General features: G+C 48.6%; 1 protein-coding gene across 1 annotated transcript in view; it reads left to right on the top strand.

Moving 5' to 3' along the window:
• The window catches only part of DYNC2LI1 (dynein cytoplasmic 2 light intermediate chain 1), a 69228-nt gene extending 48707 nt beyond the window's left edge, over positions 1-20521 (top strand). Inside the window, exon 13 of the mRNA XM_056568133.1 lies at positions 20219-20521. Coding sequence (XP_056424108.1) covers positions 20219-20290 — 72 coding nt within the window. The 3' untranslated portion in view covers positions 20291-20521. The remainder of the gene's footprint in view (positions 1-20218) is intronic.
• Positions 20522-24825: the final 4304 nt, after the last annotated feature.

Genomic DNA, 24825 nt, shown 5'->3' with positions numbered 1-24825 from the left:
TGATAATTATTGGAAGGATTAAGATTAAGAAGTAATTTACAAATCTAACAACAAAAAGAGACGTAGGTGCACTCACCACAAAGTTGAGACTGTCACACCTGGGTGTCCGGTGTCGGGTAGCCGGGTCACGGCATTTAGCGCTGGTTTCTTGTGGCGCTCAGTGCACCTACGTCTCTTTTTGTTGTTCTATTTGATACTTCATATCTGTGTACGTGCACCCCGCAGGAGACTCTTATCGAAGGTCGCTGTGGACCCTGCTGTATACGTCACTAGGTGATATAGTTCTCCATGTGTGCTCTCCCTATACTTCTACCTTAGTATTTGGCACGTAATTTACAATTCTGTTTAATTTTCTGGAGCCAGTTGATATAAAAAAAAAAAGTTATTCCTGGAATACCCCTTTAAGGTAAAGAAAAGGTGATTATCCAACATAACCAACATGTGAAGCCCCGCACTCACACCATAGTTATATCATGGTATTATGTATTTCTTAAAATTCCTTTAGTTGTATCACAATCCAGACTGTATAAAATATGAGATTAATAACTTGTCTCAGAAGGTGTCTTCTTTTTAACCCTTCCAATCCAAGTGTCTAAAAAACAGAAAGGAAAGATGAACTCCTGATTGTTTTCTACCAGAATACTACAAAATGTTTTCTGGAGCTTACACATTGGCAAATTCCTTTTTTATGTATTAATTAATAGTAAGGAATGATAAAAGGTTCATAAATCTGAGCAGGGATTCCCAAATCTATTATAAAGGAGAAACTAAAAACATTGCACACAACAGTACTAATACTACTTACATACACACATATGCATAAAAATGTGTCTAAACCTGCCATGTGTTCTCAATGTGGTGTGAGGGTAGTCACTACCGGCAGCAGCTTTTCTCCTAAGAAACAATTGATGTGTTGAAATCCAACAGCCAAATCATTCTTTCCCCCACACATACCCACCTATCATCACAAGAAAGTTATCACAACCCTATATACAAAAGATTACTGGCTGGTCCTGCCAAAATTCGTGGGATCCCCCCCCCCCATATATATTAGATGTACAGCAGGTCTTGCCAAAGTAAACATTCATTGTTACAGCCAGCTTTAGATACAGTAGTTATTACAGTATGTATGGTATACGTAGTTTTGTAGTTATTCATGGGTGCACATCTTACACTCCCTAATGAATATTTTTGGATTTGGCTGTTTACTAGGTAATGTTTGGGTCATTGCTTTAAAACAGATGACTTAGTCAGCAGGCAGTATAGGAGGGTAAGTGGTAGGACCAGACATAAAGATGTTCTTCAGTCTGTAGGCCTGAAAGGGGATCTTGAGAAGGCATGATTGTCCCTTTTCCAGTATTTATAGCTGTACATTCCACTTTTTTTTGGTGGCCTGGTGTCTTGTACCAGGCTTCTGTGAATATGGTAGAATTGGTACTACTTTGACCCAGTGCTGGGCGATATACCGGTTCATACCGAATACCGGTGTGTTTTTTCTGTACAATATTAATTTTTCCCTATACCGCAATACCGGTCGGGACCCTCCCCCCTCTCGAATGAATTATCAGCCGCAGTGCGCTGGGGAACTAATCATATATGACCCGCGGGCGCTGTCCTGCTTTTCCTCCCCCCCCCCACCGAATGATGAACTATCAGCCGCAGCACTGTCCCATCGGGGGACTAATCATGTTACCCGCAGGCGCTGATCTCCTTTTCCTCCTGTGAGCCACAGTGCTGGAAATGAATGAGTTGTGAGCCGCGGGCGCAGGATGGAGAACGGAAGCTGTCACCTCCCCCTGCAAGCGCTGAAAGCCAGTGGGCCATGGGCACTGGAGAACTTCTGATCAGGCTCACAAGAGGAAAAGGAGATCAGCGCCTGCAGGTAACATGATTAGTCCCCCGATGTGGAGACAGAGCTGCGGCTGATAGTTTATTCATTCGGTAGGGGGGAGGAAAAACAAAACAACGCCTGCGGGTCATATATGATTAGTTCCCCAGTGCACTGCGGCTGATCATTCATTCGAGGGGGGGGGGGGGGGGGGGGAATATGGTGGTAAGGGGGAAAAGAGTGAAAAACAAAATACTGTCAAATACTGTGGAACCGCCATGAGTTTAAAAAATACCGTGATACACATCTTTGGTCATACCGCCCAGCACTACTTTGACCATCAACTAAGTTTCCTGAAAGTAGTTGTCTAGTTTACCATTAGTTAATGGGGTACTCCTGTGGAAATTATTATAATTTTTTTTTTAAATCAACTGGTTCCAGAAAGTTAAACATATTTGTAAATTACTTCTATTAAAAATCTTAACCCTTCCAGTACTTATCAGCTGCTGCATGCTTCACAGGAAGTTCTTTTCTTTTTGAAATTATTTTCTGTCTGACCACAGTGCTCTCTGCTGACACCTCTGTCCATGTCAGGAACTGCCCAGAGTACTAACAAATCCCAATAGCAAACCTCTCCTGCTCTCGACAGTTCCTGAAACAAACAGAGGTGTCAGCAGAGAGCACTGTGGTCAGACAAATGAAATTCAAAAAGAAAAAAGAACTTCCTCTGGAGCATAAAGCAGCTGATAAGTACTGGAAGGATTAGGATTTTTAATTAGAAGTCATTTACAAAACTGCAGAAAAATAGCTTATACCTCTAGGACCTCACCAAATGGTGCATAATGATGAGGGTGGAAATAAATTAGGATGAAACAGCGTTGGTCCTAAAATATTTTTTTAATTAAATATAAATATTTAAATAATGACAGATTAACACATTAGACTGGCACTATCTAGTGATAATCCCACTGGGCCCTAGTGGGATATCAAAAAATAATATAATGATATGAAATAAAAAATATTGAGGAAGGGGTCGGAGGACTGCTGTTCCCAGCGCCCCGAAACGCGTTTAGGAGTCTGGCACTGTTCATACAGTTTGTACTAGTGTCTGTTTGCAAACCTATAGGTCCCGGCAATAGAAGAGTTAATTTAGCCACATTCCGCCCTGCCTGGCCGCAACCATACCTTGAACCATCTTCCGCAGCCTACATCTCCCGCAACATAGGCCTCCACGTGGGACGCCATCCTTGGACCATCCATCGCTACCGAACGCACCTTTGCCGCCAGACCCACCACCGCTCCCGTGCTGACTGACACTCTTGCCGGAGTGTCAGAACAGTTCCATCTACAGCGAGCCGGGAAGCCAGTGTGGTCTCCAGCATAGAACATCGCTTCACGCTCCCCTGCTATAGGAGCCAGCGGTACGGAACAACATACTGCGCCCCCCTGCCATCGGGGCTGCTAGGGAGACGGGCGAATCCAGCGCTTTCCCACCATCGGGGCACGAGAGGAGTGTAAGGCTGCGATCCACGGTAAAGATCCATCAAGCCGCCAGAATCAGTGGTGAGAGATACTCTAACTACATTTGTATCATATATCTGGACATTGACTTTATGTTACAAGTACACTTTGCCACAAAACTGAACTTTCATTGATTTTTTTTTACTCTATTTTTGCTCGTGAATCAATGGACCTTTCTCTATATATATCGGAACACTAGTACACAGGACATTATTATTTTATAAATTTTTTACTTTTTTACTTCAATATTTTTTAATTCATATCATTATATTATTTTTTGATATCCCACTTGTCACGATGCCGGCTGGCAGGTAGTGGATCCTCTGTGCCAGAGAGGGATTGGCGTGGACCGTGCTAGAGGATCGGTTCTAAGTCACTACTGGTTTTCACCAGAGCCCGCCGCAAAGCGGGATGGTCTTGCTGCGGCGGTAGTGACCAGGTCGTATCCCCTAGCAACGGCTCAACCTCTCTGGCTGCTGAAGATAGGCGCGGTACAAGGGAGTAGACAGAAGCAAGGTCGGACGTAGCAGAAGGTCGGGGCAGGCAGCAAGGATCGTAGTCAGGGGCAACGGCAGAAGGTCTGGAATCACAGGCAAGGAACACACAAGGAACGCTTTCTCTGGCACTAGGGCAACAAGATCCGGCGAGGGAGTGAAGGGGAAGTGAGGTGATATAGGGAAGTGCACAGGTGTAAACACTAATTGGAACCACTGCACCAATCAGCGGTGCAGTGGCCCTTTAAATCGCAAAGACCCGGCGCGCGCGCGCCCTAGGGAGCGGGGCCGCGCGCGCCGGGACAGAACTGACGGGGAGCGAGTAAGGTACGGGAGCCGGGGTGCGCATCGCGAGCGGGCGCTACCCGCATCGCGAATCGCATCCCGGCCGGAGGTGGTAACGCAGCGCCCCGGGTCCGTGGAACCGACCGGGGCGCTGTAGTGAGGGAAGTGTAGCGAGCGCTCCGGGGAGGAGCGGGGACCCGGAGCGCTCGGCGTAACAGTACCCCCCCCCTTGGGTCTCCCCCTCTTCTTGGGGCCTGAGAACCTGAGGATCAGACTTTTGTCCAGGATATTGTCCTCAGGTTCCCAGGACCTCTCTTCTGGACCACAACCCTCCCAATCCACTAAAAAAAAAGTTCTTCCCCTGACCTTTTTAGAGGCCAAAATCTCTTTGACAGAGAAGATGTCCGAGGAGCCGGAAACAGGAGTGGGAGGAACAGATTTAGGAGAAAAACGGTTGAGGATGAGAGGTTTAAGAAGAGAGACGTGAAAGGCATTAGGGATACGAAGAGAAGGAGGAAGAAGAAGTTTGTAAGAGACAGGATTAATTTGACACAAAACTTTAAAAGGACCAAGATAGCGTGGTCCCAACTTATAGCTCGGGACACGGAAACGGACATATTTAGCGGAGAGCCATACCTTGTCTCCAGGGGAAAAAATGGGAGGAGCTCTTCTTTTCTTATCTGCGAATCTCTTCATGCGAGAAGAAGCCTGTAAGAGAGAATTTTGGGTCTCTTTCCATATGGTGGAAAGATCACGAGAAATTTCATCCACAGCGGGCAGACCAGAGGGCAAGGGGGTAGGGAGGGGGGGAAGAGGGTGACGGCCGTACACCACGAAAAACGGAGATTTGGAGGAAGATTCAGAGATTCTGAAATTATACGAGAATTCGGCCCAAGGTAGAAGATCTGCCCAGTCATCCTGGCGGGAGGAAACAAAATGTCGTAAATAGTCACCCAAGATCTGGTTAATTCTCTCTACTTGTCCATTGGATTGAGGATGGTATGCAGAAGAAAAATTTAATTTAATCTTGAGTTGTTTACAGAGAGCCCTCCAGAATTTAGACACAAATTGGACGCCTCTATCCGAGACGATCTGTGTAGGCAACCCGTGAAGACGAAAAATGTGTACAAAAAATTGTTTAGCCAACTGAGGCGCTGAAGGAAGGCCAGGAAGAGGGATGAAATGTGCCATTTTGGAGAATCGATCAACGACCACCCAAATAACAGTGTTGCCATGGGATGGGGGTAAGTCAGTAATAAAATCCATACCAATCAGAGACCAAGGTTGTTCGGGGACAGGTAGAGGATGAAGAAAACCAGCGGGCTTCTGGCGAGGAGTCTTATCCCGGGCACAGATAGTGCAGGCTCGCACAAAGTCCACCACATCAGTCTCTAGAGTCGGCCACCAATAGAAGCGAGAGATGAGTTGCACAGATTTCTTGATGCCCGCATGACCTGCGAGATGGGAGGAGTGACCCCATTTGAGGATCCCAAGGCGTTGGCGTGGAGAAACAAAGGTCTTTCCTGGAGGAGTTTGCCTGATGGAGGCTGGAGAAGTGGAAATCAGGCAGTCAGGAGGAATGATGTGTTGAGGAGAGAGTTCAATTTCAGAGGCATCTGAGGAACGAGAGAGAGCATCGGCCCTAATGTTTTTATCAGCAGGCCGAAAGTGAATTTCAAAATTAAATCGGGCAAAGAACAGAGACCACCTGGCCTGACGAGGATTCAGCCGTTGGGCAGACTGGAGGTAGGAGAGGTTCTTGTGATCGGTGTAAATAATAACTGGAAATCTTGATCCCTCCAGCAGATGCCTCCATTCCTCAAGTGCTAATTTAATGGCTAGAAGCTCTCGATCCCCGATGGAGTAGTTCCTCTCCGCCGGAGAGAAGGTCCTGGAAAAAAAACCACAAGTAACAGCATGCCCGGAAGAGTTTTTTTGTAGAAGGACAGCTCCAGCTCCCACTGAGGAGGCATCAACCTCCAATAGGAAGGGTTTAGATGGGTCAGGTCTGGAGAGCACGGGAGCCGAAGAAAAGGCAGACTTGAGTCGTTTAAAGGCGTCTTCCGCTTGAGGAGGCCAGGACTTGGGATCGGCATTTTTTTTTGTTAAAGCCACAATAGGAGCCACAATGGTAGAAAAATGTGGAATAAATTGCCTGTAATAATTGGCGAACCCCAAAAAACGTTGGATGGCACGGAGTCCGGAGGGGCGTGGCCAATCTAAGACGGCAGAGAGTTTATCTGGGTCCATTTGTAGTCCCTGGCCAGAGACCAAGTATCCTAGAAAAGGAAGAGATTGGCATTCAAACAGACATTTCTCTATTTTGGCATAGAGTTGATTATCACGAAGTCTCTGAAGAACCATACGGACATGCTGGCGGTGTTCTTCTAGATTGGCAGAAAAAATCAGGATATCGTCCAGATATACAACAACACAGGAGTATAGTAGATCACGAAAAATTTCATTAACAAAGTCTTGGAAGACGGCAGGGGCGTTGCATAGACCAAAGGGCATGACCAGATACTCAAAGTGTCCATCTCTGGTGTTAAATGCCGTTTTCCATTCATCCCCCTCTCTGATGCGGATGAGATTATAAGCACCTCTTAAGTCCAGTTTGGTAAAAATATGGGCACCTTGGAGACGATCAAAGAGTTCAGAGATGAGGGGTAGGGGGTAGCGGTTCTTAACCGTGATTTTATTAAGACCGCGGTAGTCAATGCAAGGACGTAGAGAGCCATCTTTTTTGGACACAAAGAAAAATCCGGCTCCGGCAGGAGAGGAGGATTTACGGATAAAGCCCTTTTTTAAATTTTCTTGGACGTATTCAGACATGGCAAGAGTCTCTGGGACGGACAGAGGATAGATTCTGCCCCGGGGTGGAGTAGTGCCCGGGAGGAGGTCAATGGGACAATCATAAGGCCTGTGAGGAGGTAGAGTCTCAGCTTGTTTTTTGCAAAAAACGTCCGCAAAGTCCATATAGGCCTTAGGGAGACCGGTTACATGAGGAAGCACAGGGACACGGCAAGGTTTACTGGGAACCGGTTTTAAGCAGTCCTTGGAACAAGAGGGCCCCCAACTCTTGATCTCCCCAGTGGACCAATCCAGGATTGGGGAATGGAGTTGAAGCCAGGGAAGTCCAAGAAGGATTTCAGAAGTGCAATTGGGGAGGACCAACAGTTCAATCCTCTCGTGATGAGATCCGATGCACATTAGAAGGGGCTCCGTGCGAAAACGTATAGTACAGTCCAATCTTTCATTGTTTACACAATTGATGTAGAGGGGTCTGGCGAGACTGGTCACCGGGATGTTGAACTTGTTGACGAGAGAGGCTAAGATGAAATTTCCTGCAGATCCAGAGTCCAAGAAGGCCACAGCAGAGAAGGAGAAGGCAGAGGCAGACATCCGCACAGGCACAGTAAGACGTGGAGAAGCAGAGTAGACATCAAGGACTGTCTCACCTTTGTGCGGAGTCAGCGGACGTCTTTCCAGGCGGGGAGGACGGATAGGACAATCCTTCAGGAAGTGTTCGGTACTAGCACAGTACAGGCAGAGATTCTCCATGCGGCGTCGTGTCCTCTCTTGGGGTGTCAGGCGAGACCGGTCGACCTGCATAGCCTCCACGGCGGGAGGCACAGGAACAGATTGCAGGGGACCAGAGGAGAGAGGAGCCGGGGAGAAGAAACGCCTCGTGCGAACAGAGTCCATATCCAGGCGGAGCTCCTGACGCCGTTCGGAAAAACGCATGTCAATGCGAGTGGCAAGATGGATGAGTTCATGTAGGTTAGCAGGGATTTCTCGTGCGGCCAGAACATCTTTAATGTTGCTGGATAGGCCTTTTTTAAAGGTCGCGCAGAGTGCCTCATTATTCCAGGATAATTCTGAAGCAAGGGTACGGAACTGTACGGCATACTCGCCAACGGAAGAATTACCCTGGACCAGGTTCAACAGGGCAGTCTCAGCAGAAGAGGCTCGGGCAGGTTCCTCAAAGACACTTCGAATTTCCGAGAAGAAGGAGTGTACAGAGGCAGTGACGGGGTCATTGCGGTCCCAGAGCGGCGTGGCCCAAGCCAGGGCTTTTCCAGACAGCAGGCTGACTACGAAAGCCACCTTAGACCTTTCAGTGGGGAACTGGTCCGACATCATCTCCAAGTGTAATGAACATTGGGAAAGAAAGCCACGGCAAAACTTAGAGTCCCCATCAAATTTATCCGGCAAGGATAGTCGTATTCCAGAAGCGGCCACTCGCTGCGGAGGAGGTACAGGAGCTGGCGGAGGAGATGATTGCTGGAGCTGTGGTAGTAACTGTTGTAGCATAACAGTCAGTTGAGACAGCTGTTGGCCTTGTTGCGCAATCTGTTGTGACTGCTGGGCGACCACCGTGGTGAGGTCAGCGACAACTGGCAGAGGAACTTCAGCGGGATCCATGGCCGGATCTACTGTCACGATGCCGGCTGGCAGGTAGTGGATCCTCTGTGCCAGAGAGGGATTGGCGTGGACCGTGCTAGAGGATCGGTTCTAAGTCACTACTGGTTTTCACCAGAGCCCGCCGCAAAGCGGGATGGTCTTGCTGCGGCGGTAGTGACCAGGTCGTATCCCCTAGCAACGGCTCAACCTCTCTGGCTGCTGAAGATAGGCGCGGTACAAGGGAGTAGACAGAAGCAAGGTCGGACGTAGCAGAAGGTCGGGGCAGGCAGCAAGGATCGTAGTCAGGGGCAACGGCAGAAGGTCTGGAATCACAGGCAAGGAACACACAAGGAACGCTTTCTCTGGCACTAGGGCAACAAGATCCGGCGAGGGAGTGAAGGGGAAGTGAGGTGATATAGGGAAGTGCACAGGTGTAAACACTAATTGGAACCACTGCACCAATCAGCGGTGCAGTGGCCCTTTAAATCGCAAAGACCCGGCGCGCGCGCGCCCTAGGGAGCGGGGCCGCGCGCGCCGGGACAGAACTGACGGGGAGCGAGTAAGGTACGGGAGCCGGGGTGCGCATCGCGAGCGGGCGCTACCCGCATCGCGAATCGCATCCCGGCCGGAGGTGGTAACGCAGCGCCCCGGGTCCGTGGAACCGACCGGGGCGCTGTAGTGAGGGAAGTGTAGCGAGCGCTCCGGGGAGGAGCGGGGACCCGGAGCGCTCGGCGTAACACCACTAGGGCCCAGTGGGATTATCACTAGATAGTGCCAGTCTAATGTGTTAATCTATCATTATTTTAATATTTAAATTTAATTAAAAAAATATTTTAGGACCAACGCTGTTTCATCCTAATTTATTTCCACCCTCATCATTATGCACCATTTGGTGAGGTCCTAGAGGTATAAGCTATTTTTCTGCAATTTATTGTAATTTTGGTCGCCGGTGGGGTCCGGCTATAGCTTATAATTACCTCGGTCCTTCTGTTGTGAGCTGCACCTAATTTTAAGTCATTTACAAATCTGTTTAACTTTATGGCACCAGTTAATTAAAAAAAACTAAAATGTTTTCCACCTGAGTACCCCTTTAACAAGGAAAGTTCTGTTCCTATTTTCTTGGCCAAAGTGGAAAGTAATTACAAAGAGTGTACCCTGGTGGACCTTTCTGAACATATTCTCCGATTTTTATATATATATATATATATATATATATATATATATATATATATTTATATATATAATCTGTGAAGTGAAATTGAAATAGTAAAAGATAGTTTAGCAAATTTGGTGGTTTTCTTTTCTACACCATTTACCTTGTGGTTGAGCTAACATGTTGTTTTGATAATTTAGGCCGTCATGTTTTACAAATGTAAAAAAAATTGCGAACTTTTTTGAAATTTTTTTATTGCCATTTTTTTACCCCTATAGTTAAAAAAAAAAAAAAAAAAAAAAAAACATTTGCATACCAGGCTGTATGAGGGCTAATTTTTTGCGCCATAATCTGTTTTTTGTATCGGTACCATTTTGGTATTGATCTGACTTTTTAATCACTTTTTTTCTGGGATATTCTAAAAAATGCAATTCTGCAGTTTGGTATTTTTTTTTTACATTTACGTCATTTACCGTATGGGATACATAATGTTATATTTTAATAGTTCGTACAATTACGCATGCAACGATACCAAATATGTTTATTATTATTATGTTTACATGTTTTTATATAGGAAAAGGGGGTGATTTGAACTTTTAACATAGAAGGAGTTAATGTGTGTCATTTAAACTTTTATTAAAACTTTTTTTTTTTGTACACTTTATTAGACTTTTAGGAGGAATCATTAGATTTCTCATACAGATGAGTTCTATTGAACTCCAATGATCTGTGTGCTCTGTGATCCATTGATAGAGCCTAGCCCAGCCAGGCTCTATCAATGACAGAGCCATGGACACCAGGGAAGCAGAGGTAAGCCCTCCAGCTACCTCTTTAGTGGATCTGGGGTCTGAGGATCTCATCACAGTACCTAATGGCAGTCAGGCTACCTCTAGCAAGCACATGGAGGGCTGTGTGGCCCCCCAAAGAAATGCCACCCCACACCATTACTGACCCACCACCAAACTGGTCATGCTGGAGGATATTGCAGGCAGCAGAATGTTCTCCACGACATCTCAAGACTCTGTCACATATTTCACATGTGCTCAGTGTGAACCTGCTTTCATCTGTGAAGAGCACAGAGTGCGAATTTGCCAATCTTGGTGTTCTCTGGCAAATGCCAAATGTCCTGTAAGCGCAACTCCCACCTGTGGATGTCGGGCCCTCATACCACCCTCATGGAGTCTGTTTCTGACCGTTTGAGTGGACACATGCACATTTGTGGCCTGCTGGAGATCATTTTGCAGGGCTCTGGCAGTGCTCCTCCTTGCGCAAAGGCAGAGGTAACGGTCCTGCTGCTGGGTTCTTGCCCTCCTATGGCCTCTTCTACATCTCCTTATGTACTGGCCTGTCTCCTGCTAGTGCCTCCATGCTCTGGACACTACGCTGACAGACACAGCAAATCTTCTTGCCACAGCTCACATTGATGTGCCATCCTGGATGAGCTGCACTACTTGAGCCACTTGTGTGAGTTTTAGACTCAGTCTCATGCTACCACTAGAGTGAAAGCACTGCCAGCATTCAAAAGTGACCAAAACATCAGCCAGGAAGCATAGGAACTGAGAAGTGGTCTGTGGTCACCACCTGCAGAACCACTCCTTTATTGGGGGTGTTTTGCTAATTGCCTATGATTTCCACCTGTTGTCTGTTCCATTTGCACAACATCATGTGAAATGTATTGTCAATCAGTGTTGCTTCCTGAGTGGACAGTGTGATTTCACAGAAGTGTGATTGACTTGGAGTTACATTGTGCTGTTTAAGTGTTCCCTTTATTTTTATGAGCAGTGTACCATGTTATAAAAGAACATTTTCCAGACTTTATTTATTTATTTATTTCAACCAAAAAATGCAAAACAAGGCTTTGGAGAAACCCAGAAAAAAAATTCTTGTTTTCCTGTTTCCCCCCCAGGCCTTCTCTTTCCCTGTTCTGTTTTACTAAGACAATACATCCCTCTGAATAAGCACTGTGTAATGATTATTTCTCGAGCGCTTCATTGGGGGACACAGGACCATGGGTATATGCTGCTTGCCACTAGGAGGCTGACACTAAGCAAAAAACAAAAGAAGGCTGGCTCCTCCCGGCAGGATATACCCGCTTACTGGCTCTGAGCAACTCAGTTTTAGCTTAGTGTCAGAGGAGGTGCTCCAGACCTGCTCTTTCTTTAGTTTTTTTCAGGGACAGTTTAGACTTTCTCTTTCTTGTTTTATCTAGCGTGGGGCGACAGGAGCATGGCGCTGCCTGATCCCCCACATGCGAGCTAGGGGCATGGTGCATCATGGATGTGCTGTTAACCACTCCTCGCCAGCAGCCAGCGCCTGGTAGTGTACCTAGGGTCCGGGTCCCCCATTTGCCCCTGTTCGCAATGGAGGCTAAAGGCAGGTGGCACCAGCTGGTCGAAGACATCTGGGTACGGAGGTCCCTCAGGGTGAGTATTGAGGTCCCTTGTGGTAAGTATATTGGGGGTCTATATTTCCTCAACTAAGTTTCTCCTCCCCTTCTTTCCGGGGGGGAAGATGTTCAGTGTGATCCAGTGCTTCCCTCTGCCAGCGTTCTGCTTCTTCGTCCTGCTGAGACACAGGCACCGCTTCGGTTCCTCCAGCTGTTTCTAGGATCCTCTCCGGACACAGGCACCTGGGTGAGATTACTCCTTGTCTGTGGATTGTCTGACCTACTAGTGCTTCCTAATGTCCGACCCCAGTACCGACCCCCCCCTTCCCGGCAGGCTGCTACTGCACTGGTCACTTACTATGCCTGCTCAGGCTGTAAGACCAAAATGCCAGGTGGTTCCTCCGAACCCACCTGCACGCTCTGGGCATCCCTGTGCCCCCCAGCTACCGCCCAGGGCAGTCCTCCAGATGGCGGGCGGTCCGATTCCGCTCCGGATGGGTCGCTTCCCTCTCCCGGTCCATTTCTGACTTGACCAAGGCTCTGGGGCAATCCTCTTCGCGCTCTTCCGTCGGGGTGCCGAGGGCGAGTGGCTCCCGCCATCCCCTGCGGTCCTCCCGCGCCCGCTCAGGGAGACCTCCCTCGGAGTCCTCCCCCGAGTCGGGCCGCCCGGGACCTTCCCATTGGAGTTCCCGTTCTCATTCCACCTCCTCCAGACGTCGCCGCTCTCAGTCCCCTGATGTCCGCTCCCGGTCTTCCCGGTCCGCCTCCCTCGCTCCATGACTCCCCCGAGCGCTCTCGGTCTCCTGGTGAGCTGCAGCATTCTGATTCGGACCCCCCCCCCCTCTGACTCGGAAGTGACTCCCCGTATGTCAGATATGGTGGAGAGCCTGGTGTCGGCTGTCAGGGACACATTCCACCTGCAGGACCCGGAAACTTCTGGGGCTACCCCTGAAGTCTCTTTCTGGGGCTACCCCTGAAGCCCCCAGGCTGAATTAGAAGAACTGTTGGAAGCAGCCTGGAAACATCCGGAGTGGCGCTTTTCTGGGTCTAAGAAGTTTGAGCTCTTTTTCCCTTTCTGCAGGAGCTAGTATCTAAGTGGTCCTCTCCTCCTACAGTGGACCCCCCTGTGTCTAGGCTGTCTAAGTCGACTACCTTGCCGCTAGCTGATGCGGCCTCCTTTAAGGACCCTTCGGACAAGCGTATAGAGAACCTAGCGAAATTTGCCTTTGAGGCGGCGGGCTCGGTCTTGTCCCCGGCTTTTGCCTCCATCTGGGTGTCCAAAGCCCTGGCGATTTGGGCAGGCGAGCTACGCCAAGGCATCTTGGCGGGGTCTTCCTCCAGCGATATGGCGGCTTTGGCACAGCAAGTCGCCCACGCTGGTGAATACCTCTGTTGGGATTCCTTGTAGTCGGCACGCTGCACGGCCTTGGCCTCAGGCAACTTGGTGGCCCTCAGGCGCTCCATGTGGCTTAAGGCTTGGAATGCCGATGTGGCCTCTAAGCGCTCTCTCACTGAACTCCCTGTCAGGACCAAGGCCTGATTATGGAAACATACATGTGTTTTATAAGACATGGGTGAGGGGTCATTCAGACGGTGTATCCTTTGCTTTTTGTGTATTGCTTTTTATTGGGGGGTCTGGCTCTTTGTTTACATCTCCTTTGAAGTCAAAAGCTTTTTTGAAGTCATGCACTCTGGTCCCATCATATAATCAAACAGATAAGGGGCCAGGAAGAGAGAAGACCCCCTGGTTGGATCAGAGGGGAGGGGGGAATTGAGTCTCCCTCCCAAGAAAGCAGATATGATATTTAAAACAATGCTAGACTCAGTGTGTTCAAGGCTGTGCTACAAGCTGACAAGACCATCCTAAGAACAGCTAGGACTCACTCTCATGGACTGCTATATCATCATGCTGTAAGGACTTCATTTTTGCTTTCTGAACTTGTCTTGCCAAACTCTTTTATATATTTTTGTACCTGTCTGTCATTTGTTTCTGTATTTTTATATAGTCAGCACTGTGATACCTTTTATCAGATTAAATGTTTAATTAATCAGCTCTGGTCTTTGATCTCTAAATATATGAGCTCACCTTTCTGAAGGCAGCTCTGGTGGAAACACGTTTATCTAAGGGTTAATTTGGTGACTTGATGGGACTAGTAGTGGATACCCAGAGGTCTGGTGGCTTTAACCTTGCACCATCACACTCTCTCTAGCGTCTTGGCTGGACCGATAGGGTGTGATCATGACACTCCCGTTTCAGGGGTCTCGATTGTTCGGTAAGCGCCTTGACGAGATCATCTCGGAGGCCACGAGGGGGGAAAAGTTCTCTCTTGCCCCAAAATCGTCCGCGCCGTTCGGGTCCGCGGCGGGGAACTCCTTCCTTTTGCCCCTCCCGTTTCTCAGGCCGCACGGATAGGCCCCAGGCCCCTCAGGACAAGAGGGCTCCGTCCTTAAAGTCGTGGCCCTCTTGGAAGTCGGGCCCTCGTTCTCGCTGCCCCCCTCCCAAGTCAGGGACCCGCAAGCCCTCCACGGCATGAGGGTGTGCCCCCATCCGAGTCTTCTCCTCGGGTGGGAGGTCGCCTGTACCTCTTTTCGGACGTTTGGCTAGCTCATGTCCAGGATTCCTGTGTTCAGGAGGTAGTTTCCCAGGGTTATCGCATAGAGTTCGCTTCTATGCCCCGCGATCATTTTTTCCGGTCCCGCCCTCCTCGGTCCCCAGCTCTGGCTGCAGCTTTTCAGGTGGCCCTCCGCAATCTTCTTTCCCAAGGTGTGATTGTTCCGGTCCCTCCTCAGGACCGCTTCTCGGGGTTCTACTCGAACCTCTTCGTGGTCCCCAAGAAGGATGGCTCGGTTCATCCGATCCTCGACCTAAAAACCCCTGAACCGACACGTGCACCTCAGGCATTTTCGGATGGAGTCTCTGAGGTCGGTTGTGGCTTCCATGGATCAAGGAGAGTTCCTCTCCTCCGTGGACATCCGGGATGCTTACCTACACATTCCTATCTTCCCTGCCCACCACCGCTTCCTTAGGTTCACTTTCCCCGAGGGTCATTTCTAATTTGTCACCCTACCTTCCGGGCTTGCTACGGCGCCCCGTGTCTTTACCAAGACTTTGGCGGCAGTGGTGGCTCTTCCCCACTCTCGGGGCATCTCGGTTCTACCGTACCTGGACGACCTGCTCATCAAGGCGCCCTCCTTGGAGCAGAATCGGGCCAGCCTCAGCATCACCCTCCAGACCCTCTCCAGGTTCGGTTGGATTGTCAATCAGGAGAAGTCCCATCTGTCCCCATCCCAGTCCCTGGTTTTTCTGGGGCTCCATTTCGACACAGTGGCTGATCGTGTCTCCCTGCCGGAGGACAAACTCCAGGAACTCCTGTTGGGGGTCCGCTCCCTTCGGGCGCCGGGCCCAGTTCCCATCTGCACCTGCTGTTTTGGGGAAGATGGTAGCCGCCATGGAGGCGGTGCTCTTTGCTCAATTCTGCTGCCGTCCTCTCCAATGGGCCATCTTGTCCCAGTGGGACAAGTCCCCCTTGTCTCTCCAACGCAGGATCCGGCTCTCTCCCCAGGTACGCCTCTCCCTCCTTTGGTGGCTCCGGTCCCCTCTTACCCGAGGTGGTCGTTCCTTCCTGTCCCTCAGCTGGCATGTCCTGACCACGGACGCCAGCCTCCTCGGCCGGGAAGGGGTCTTCCGGGACCAGACTGTCCAGGGTCGCTGGACGGTGTCAGAGGCCAAGCTCTCCATCAATGTTCTGGAGCTTCGGCCGATCCTCCTGTGCCTTCGGCACTGGACCCGCCTGCTCCGGGGCCTCCCTGTCTGGATGCAAACGGACAACGCCAAGGCCATGGCCTACATCAATCTCCAGGGGGGCACCCGCAGCTTGGCGGTCATGAGGGAAGTCGCAAAGATTCTCAGGTGGGTGCAACCTCAGGTTCTGGCCCTCTCGGCCGTACACATTCCCGGCATCGAAAACTGGGAGGCCGACTTCTTAAGACCACCACGGATCCGGGCGATTGGTCTCTCCACCCAGAGGTCTTCGATCAGATTTGACGTCGGTGGGGAACGCCGGACGTGGACCTGTTCGCGTCACGTCGGAACAGGAAAGTCCCTCTCTTCGTGTCCAGGTCACAGGATCCCCTGGCGCTTGCAGCAGACGCCCTGGTGGTCCCTTGGACCTCCTTCGCCCTTCCCTACCTCTTCCCTCCTCTTCCGCTTCTTCCCCGGGTCGTCCGGAAGCTCAAGGCGGAGGGGGTCTCGGCCATTCTGGTGGCTCCAGACTGGCCCCGTCGCGTGTGGTACACAGACGTGGTCAGCCTCGTGGCAGACGTTCCCTTCTGTCTTCCGCACCGTCCCGACCTTCTCTCCCAGGGACCCCTCTGCCACCCCAATTCACTTCCGCTGCGTTTGTTGGCGTGATGGTTGAGACCACGGTTTTGAGGGCTCGGGGGTTTTCCTCCCGCGTTATCCGGACTATGCCCTCGTCCTCCAGGATTTACCACCCCACCTGGTGGGCGTATTTCTCCCACTTCCTTCTCTCTGCCTAATCTCCTGTCCTTCCTACAGTCTGGACTGGAGACGCGCCTTGCCCTAAGTTCCCTTAAGGGGCAGGTTTCGGCCCTGTCAGTCCTCTTTCAACGCCCTCTGGCGTCTGACCTTCATATTTGCACCTTTTTGCAAGGTGTGGCCCACGAGGTCCCTCCTCTTCGGTCCCCCACTGTGCCTTGGGACCTTAACATTGTTTTGGATGCCCTTCAGGGCACTCTGTTTGAGCCTCTGGCTCAGGTTTCTCTCCGTTTTTTCTCTTGGAAGGTGGCCTTTCTGGTCGCATTCACTTCTCTGCGCCGTGTTTCGGAACTAGCCGCCCTCTCCTGCCGTTCCCCCTTTCTGGTGCTTCACCAGGATAAGGTGGTTCTTCCAGCCTAAGGTGGTGTCTGCCTTCCACCTGAACGAGGACATCGTATTGCCCTCCTTTTGTCCTTCTCCCTCCCATCCGAGAGAACGCCAGCTTCATAAGTTGGACTTGGTCCGGGCGGTGCGGACCTATTCGTCGGTCACCTCCTCCTTTCGGCATAGTGACTCCCTGTTTGTGCTCACCGATGGGAGGCGCAAGGGGCTCCCGGCCTCGAAGTCCACGATCTCCCGGTGGATCCGTTCCGCCATTTCAGAGGCGTACCGCCGCAAGGGTCAGGTGCCTCCCTTCCGCGTGACGGCTCCCTCCACCCGAGCGGTGAGGGCCTCCTGGGCGGTCTGTCACGGGGCCTCGGCCCTGCAGGTGTGCAAGGCTGCGACTTGGTGATCCCTGCATACCTTTACCAAGTTTTACAGGGTTCATACTTTTGCGTCCTCCGACGCAGGCCTGGGCCGCAAGGTTTTGCAGGCAGCGGTTCGAGATTCTGCTTGAACCTTCTTCTGTTGGGGTTTATTTGCTCTCCCCAGGGACTGCTTTAGGACATCCCATGGTCCCGTGTCCCCCAACGAAGCGCTCGAGAAAAGTAGAATTTTGGACTTACCGTAAATTCTCTTTCTCGGAGCTTCTATTGAGGGACACTGCACCCACCCATTGTCTTGTTTTGCGGCCAGCTGGTTTCCGCCTTTCCGGGGCGCGGTGTTCCCCTTTTGGTCGGTTTTCCCTTTTCTTGGTGTTGTTTTCGACTGTTTGTTTTTTCGGGGTTGGCTCTCCTTGCTCAGAGCCAGTAGGCGGGTATATCCTGCCGGGAGGAGCCAGCCTTCTTTTGTTTTTTGCCTACTGTCAGCCTCCTAGTGGCAAGCAGCATATACCCACGGTCCTGTGTCCCCCAATAGAAGCTCCGAGAAAGAGAATTTACGGTAAGTCCAAAATTCTACTTTTTTCTGTGTGGTGGCGCTGCAGGAAAGATGTACACCTACTTGCAGTTTTCCACACAAATTACAGCTGATCGCTGAAAAATCGCTTTTTGATATACTTCTTGTCAAATGACCCTTCTGTCAAGTAGCAAACCCCTTTTAAACATATAAGGCAAATCTCATTGGGGAAAGTTTAGTAAATTACCAAAGGGCGCTGATGATTTGTGGACTTTAACAATCTCACTGTATTAGTTACCCGTTGCTGCTGCCCTTTGCTCTGCCATGTCTGCTCTCTAGACATCTCTAAAAACTTGGCACTACTCATTACCTTTCCTTAGGTTACTAACTGATGTCTCATTCCGGGCGTGAATATTGTAAGTTTGTTAATAAAAATAAGATAAGACTTTTATCTTAACATTGTATGCTTCAGTACTTTACCTAGATTCCCAATAACACAAGATAGCCAAAGATAAACTTACCCACAGTGTTTGTCAGTCTGCAGGATTTTCTTCATCGTCCCTGAAACCAGCGCGAGTAGAAAGTTTGCAAATAATTTTGTTGGTTAACTTCCCTCTGATTTGTTTTACTCTATTTTTAGCTGACAGATGGCTAAGATGGTGGGGCTTGGTCAAGAGGGTAGGGCTAAAAGAGGTTATATGAGCATCTGTCTTTTGTTTTGTCTTTAATTCTGCTCTGGAAAGTGGTAAATAAAAAGAAAAGCAAAAACATACTGTTACTGTTTCACACCACTTCTCGGTTCAGGGACTTGACATTATATTCCCTCCCAGGCAAATAGTGTCCGTTGCAGTGTCCTGTCTCAGCCACTGATGAGCCGAGCAGGCCTATGGCATCAGACCTTTTAACCGGGAAATGCCATGCAGAAGGGTCCTGACCTCCATGATGCTGGTGATGAGGGAGAGAGGAAGGTAATTTTGTTGTTTTTGTTACCAGCAGTTAAATGGAAACCATTCAAACAGAAGTCACAATTGCAGTGTTTGCCTTCTGTAGGGTGATTGGAGTCTATTAATGTTTGCTGTATAGTCTGGTGACTTCCTAATGCATATGGCCAAACAGACACCACACAAACAAGTATAACTGCTGGTGCGAGAATCAGGAAACAAGAATTATTATTGGGTCCCTATTATGAGGAAATAAAAAGTTAAAGTTAGTTAAACAAAAAAAGTGAATAAGCCCCTCCGCCAATAAAAATTAGAATCCCCCTAAAATATAATGTTAATTGTATAAAGAAAATGTTATAATGTTAACTTAAACCCCTAGACATCTTATCCCCTATCCAAAGACTCCACCCCTAGACATCTTATCCCCTATCCAAAGGATAGGGAATAAGATGTCTGATAGCGGGGGTCCTGCCCCTGGGACCCCCCACGATCTCTGCTCGGCACCGCAGTCATCTGGTGCACGGAGCAAACTCTGCTCCATGCCTGATGACTAGCGATGCGGCGCTGACGTCAGTGCCACACCCCCCTCCCCCCATGCCGTCACGCCCCAACCATAGACTTTCATTGACGTCACAAGGAGGCGTGGCTCCTCCTCACGAGCCTCCTGTGCAGCAGCCAGCATTCTAAATGAATGCTGGGTGCTACAGGAAGGTGGGGGAGGGAGGGTCCCAGTGGCGGCCCCCCGCGGTCAGACATAAGATGTCTAGGGGCGGAGTGCCCCTTCAAGATCAAGGCACAAAAAAATTAGTCCTCATACAGCCATGTATTTAAAAAATGAAGAAAGTTATAAGGGTCAGAATAGTATTGTATTGACCCACGGAATAAATGGAACATGTCAGTATTGGGATAAGTGTACTGCGACAAAACGAAACCCTCCAAAAATTGCAAAATTAGGGTTTTCATTTTAATTTCCCCACATAATAATATTTTTGGGTTGCGCTGTACATTTTGTTGTGAAATGAGTGATGTCATTACAAAGTATGATTGGTCGTGAAAAAACAAGCCCCATGTGGGTCTGTAGGTGGAAAAATAAGCGTTATGGCTCTTAGAAGGCGGGGAGGAAAATATGAAAATGCAAAAATGAAAGTGTCCTCAAGGGGTTAATGATAATAATAATATTATATATTTAATTAATGGCTGAAGAAATTGATTTAATTTGATTTATTGGGTAAATTGCTGGAAGTTTGTCCTAGAGGTATTGGGAAACTATAAGGGCAGCAGCCTGATGCTTTCTTCAAACAAAATTCTCTTGCTTCAGATTTGTGATGAATTTGCTATAAAACTATTAACACTGTCTTTGTCTATATTAAATGTATATATTTTACCTATGTAATGAGATTTGTATATAATAATTGTGTAATATTTTGTAGGAGCTGGAGCAGTACAAAAGGAACGCTGACAAGTCTTGGAAATCAATGACACTTGGACTTCATGCACGATAGATGTATTGGTATTTATTACAGATAAGTTACATTTGTGAATACATTTTGATTGAAAAAAGAAAAACTTCAGAATAAAAAAAGTTTGTATGTTTTACACGTAAATACATTAAAACTACTATATACAATCTACTCTATATGAGTTTTGATACCAGTGCGCCCTCAAAGGGAATGCGTCACCTTATTTATTTGAATAAAAATACATACTGATATAAAACAGTTTTTTTTGTCATCTGTTTTTATTACCTGATTGCATACGTCTCGTTCCATTTTTGTTACATGACTTTAGAGGCGGACATCTTGTCGCAACTGTTGCAATAGCATTTTCAGAGACTTGCTTTACTGCAGGCACCTAGACATACGAAAGCTATGCGAATACTATTGTCAAAAGTGGATCCAGTGTTATCAGGTTCACACAATGGAATTTCCAAGTGCAATTCTGCGCAGAAATTCCCATGCCACAAAGTCCCATTGCTGTCAATGGGATTTCAGCGCACAGTGCACACTACAGAATTTCAGTGCAAAGCTCTCCGCCCCTGAAATTCATCCACCAAAGGAATAAACTTGTTCCTTCTTTTGGCGGAATACCGCATGGAATATGTTGCCATCTATGGGGACCGTTACGGCTGCCGGCTGGAGATTCCGTAATGTGAACCCGGCCTTATTCTTCCTTCTGATAACAAAATGATTGCTGATTGTGAAGGCCCAGTGACCAGTGGAAAAAAAGTGCTATTTATCAAAAATAAACAGAACTGATGAAATGCCATAACCATGTGAAAGGTCCTAGAAGGGCTGTAGGGGGAGATTTATCAAAACCTGTCCAGAGGAAAGGTTGCTCATTTGCCCATAGCAACCAATCAGATCACTTCTTTCATTTGGCTGAGGCTTTGTTAAAAATGAAAGAAGCGATCTGATTGGTTGCTATGGGCAACTGGGCAACTTTTCCTCTGGACAGGTTTTGATAAATGTCCCCCATAGTCTTTTGCTGTATTGTGAGTGGAGGCCCATAAGAAGCTTAGTGTAGCTGTCATTTAAATGGTGATTTTGATTCCTACTGAAGTTATAATTCCCATTTAAATAATTGTTGGTTTAGTCCACAAATGGTTCCTTCTATTGTCCATAAGTTAATAATGCATTTGAGTTTCATTTAACATTTCAAGTCCATATTTCCATATAGTCTTATTGCCCCTCACCCCAATCAGCATTTCTTGGGTGAATCAACCTGCAGCGTTTGTGATTCACATTTTGACATTGAGGTAAAATCTAGGCAGATTGATTTACTAAATTGTATTCTGACTAGTAGCCAGTCTGAATGAATCCCTTATGTCTAATAGAAATAAAAAAGTTTAAAGTGGTACTCTGCCCCTAGACACCTTATTCCCTATCCAAAGGACAGGGGATAAGATGTCTGATCTCAGGGGTTCCAGCTGATGTAACCACCCGCGATGAACATTTGTGTTCAGAACGCTGGCTTCGGGCTGCAGTGATCGTAATGTCACGCCACACCCCCTCATATTCATGTCTATGGGAGGGAAGCGTGACAAGCGACCACAGCCCTCACGCCCCCTTCCATAGACATGAATGGAGGGGGTTTGGCGTGACATCACGACCACGGCCGCCCGAAGCCGACACCGAGATTGCAGGTGGTCCCAGTGGGCGAACCCATTGCGATGAGACCTCTTATCCTCTATCCTTTGGGTAGAAGATGAGATGTCTGGGGCTGTGCTATCCCTTTGAAACAACAAAATTAATAGAATGCTGACTTGGTTCATAAAAACATACTGTAAGCTGTAAAGGAACACTAAATGTAGAAAATAGTCAAAAAAATAAGAAAACATCACAGAAACTTCCCCCTTAATCTCCTGCTCGCCATTGATCATAGTTTAACTTATATTACAATCAAAACTATGAGAAATACATAAAGCATTTCTTCTATATGGGGTCAGCCATGTCCCTCCTCCTACTTCAAAACAAGACTGGTGGCAGAAAGAAGCCCCTGAAGAAGCCGTGTGGTGAAAGCTAGGTTGGGCTTGGACTGATTTGGTCTATTTGGATTGTTTTGATAAGCGCTTTTGTTTTATCTAATTGTGAGTATAATAAACTGCTTGGTTTGGCAATATAAATTGGATGGTCTGCACTATGGATCTTCCCCTCTATGCCCTAGTGTGTCAACTCTATTTGTGGATGAGAGTTTGGGTGGGAACGATATTGCTTTGATGCAAACAGCCTATCTGCAGAAGGACACCGCTGCATCTAATTTGAAACTCCATGTAGTGTGAACTTTGGGATTCTGCTGCACTGTTCACACTGCAGAATTTCTGCACCAGATGTTTCTACCACAGGAAATTCTGATTCCGGCATCCACAGAAAGAATAGACATTCTTTCTGCGGACTTTCCAAAAAAAAGTCATTGCTGTCTATGAGATGATGCATTTACATGTGGTCCTGGCGCCCGCCGGATCGGCAGTTGTGTGGAAAGGCTGCAAGTGTTTTCTGTTCGGCTATTCTGCACATATTCCGCCATGTAAACCTGGACTTAGAGTTTACACATTGCGGCTAATTATTGGTTACCACACTTCCGCACAATTTTTGCCTTGTTTTTCAACAAATGACCAAAATGATGTGATTTGCATCATTGCAGTAAAATGTGTGTTACTGAGATTTTGGCCATGTGTGTCACAAACCCATGCAGTAATTGTGTCACAAATGCATTCAGAAAAAAAAACAGACATAATCGCACATACACAACATGCACCTTGATCTAAGGCAGGGATCTCACGCCCCCGGCCTGCGGGGAATTTTGCGGACCGCACCAGGGAACTGGAATTTGTATTGCCCGACGCCTGGGACATGCAGTTCCGGGCGCCGGGCAGGTGATTTCTTCAAGCATTTAGCCCTGCTTCGGGCAAGCAGGGCTAAATGCAGAAGACTTTACACACTTCGGCAAACACTGCTACATGGGACCCGGTGCACATATGACTGGGCAACCAGTCTTACCCCGTCATTAAACTGCTGCTTACATCTGTCTGCAGTGACTTCCTGGTGGAGGTGCGCGCAGTGAGTGACGTCATTGCAATCGCCGCGCAGGGACGCCGACATGCTGCACATGCGATGACATTACTTTTAGCACGCACCTCCGCCAGGAAGTCCCCACAGGCAGATTTAAGTAGCCTAGTCCAGGTGGGGAATCTGTGCCAAGGCTACATAATGTGGGGAATCTGTGCTACGGCTACCTAATGTGGGGAATCTGTGCTACGGCTACCTGATGTGGGGAATCTGTGCTACGGCTACCTAATGTGGGGAAACTATGCTACATAATGTGGGGAAACTGCTACCTTCCTAATGTGGGGAAACTGCTGCCTACCTAATGCTTCCCCCCCCCCCCCCCAACAGTAGCACCCTCATCATCTGTCAGCTCATGCTATTACCACAGGGGGGTAGGAGGAATGGGGGGGGGGGGTTGCTGGTGGATGAATGATGGGGGTGTTACTGCTGGTGGGGGGTGTTGCTGGTGGATGATGAGGGGCGCATGATGGGGGCATTATATGTGAGGGGCGTAATGCGTCCCAGCCGCTAACTCTAATAGCGCCCAGATAATATGAGTTTGAGACCCCTGATCTAAGGCTTCTCAGCAAAATTTATTAAACTAACAGGTCGTTAGTGTACTTTATGATCATGAAGTGCAAGCCCGCTAGCCACATCACGGCCACCTTTAATTAGCGGTTCCCTAACATCCCTAGCATAAAATGGTGCTGCACTGAGCAGCGACCACCACTGCCGCAACACCAGTTCACACAGGGGGAACAACCCACTGGCAGAGCAGCCCCAATGCCACTCAAACCAGTCCCTGGGCCGCGCGTCCTCGCAGACACACCGCCGCAGCAGCAATGGACACCGCACAGCACCGAACCAGAGTGAACAGGTGTAAAAGCTCACTTACCATGTGCTCCCAGTCAAAGACTGTTCACTTTGGTGCGGTGCTGTGTGGCGTCCATTGCTGCCACGGTGCCATGTCTGTGGGGAGGCGCGGCCCAGGGACTGGTTCAAGTGGCATTGGGGCTGCTCTGACAGTGGGTTGTTCCCCCTGTGGGCACTGGTGTACTGGCGGTGGTGGTCGCTGCTTAGTGCGGCACCATTATATGCCAGGGATTTTAGGGACCCGCTACCTACAAGTGGCCGTGAAGTGGTTAGCGGGCTTGCACTTCATGATCATAATATATACTAGCAACCTGCTAGTTTAATAAATTTTGCTGAGAAGCCTTAGATCAAAGTGCATGTTGTGGATGTGCGACCATGTCTGCTTGTTTCTCTACTTGAATTTGCATGCAGTAATTAGTTGCAGTACCGAGTTATTAGCAGCAACATGTGAACACAGTCTCACAATGAAGCATTACTTGCCCCAATCCCCCGCACTGCCATTCCGATGGTCCCCGCTGCTCTCCAGTTACAGTGGCCTTTCGTTCATGCAGGTAATGCCTGCTCAGCCAATCACCGGCCACAATGGTGACCCACCCCCATCAGTGAATGGCTGAGTGTGA

This window comes from Hyla sarda, chromosome 3, assembly GCF_029499605.1.
Source record: "Hyla sarda isolate aHylSar1 chromosome 3, aHylSar1.hap1, whole genome shotgun sequence".
NCBI classification, from domain to species: Eukaryota; Metazoa; Chordata; class Amphibia; order Anura; family Hylidae; genus Hyla; species Hyla sarda.
The sequence above is the reverse complement of the archived record's forward strand: the minus strand, read 5'-3'. Positions and strand labels throughout refer to the sequence as shown.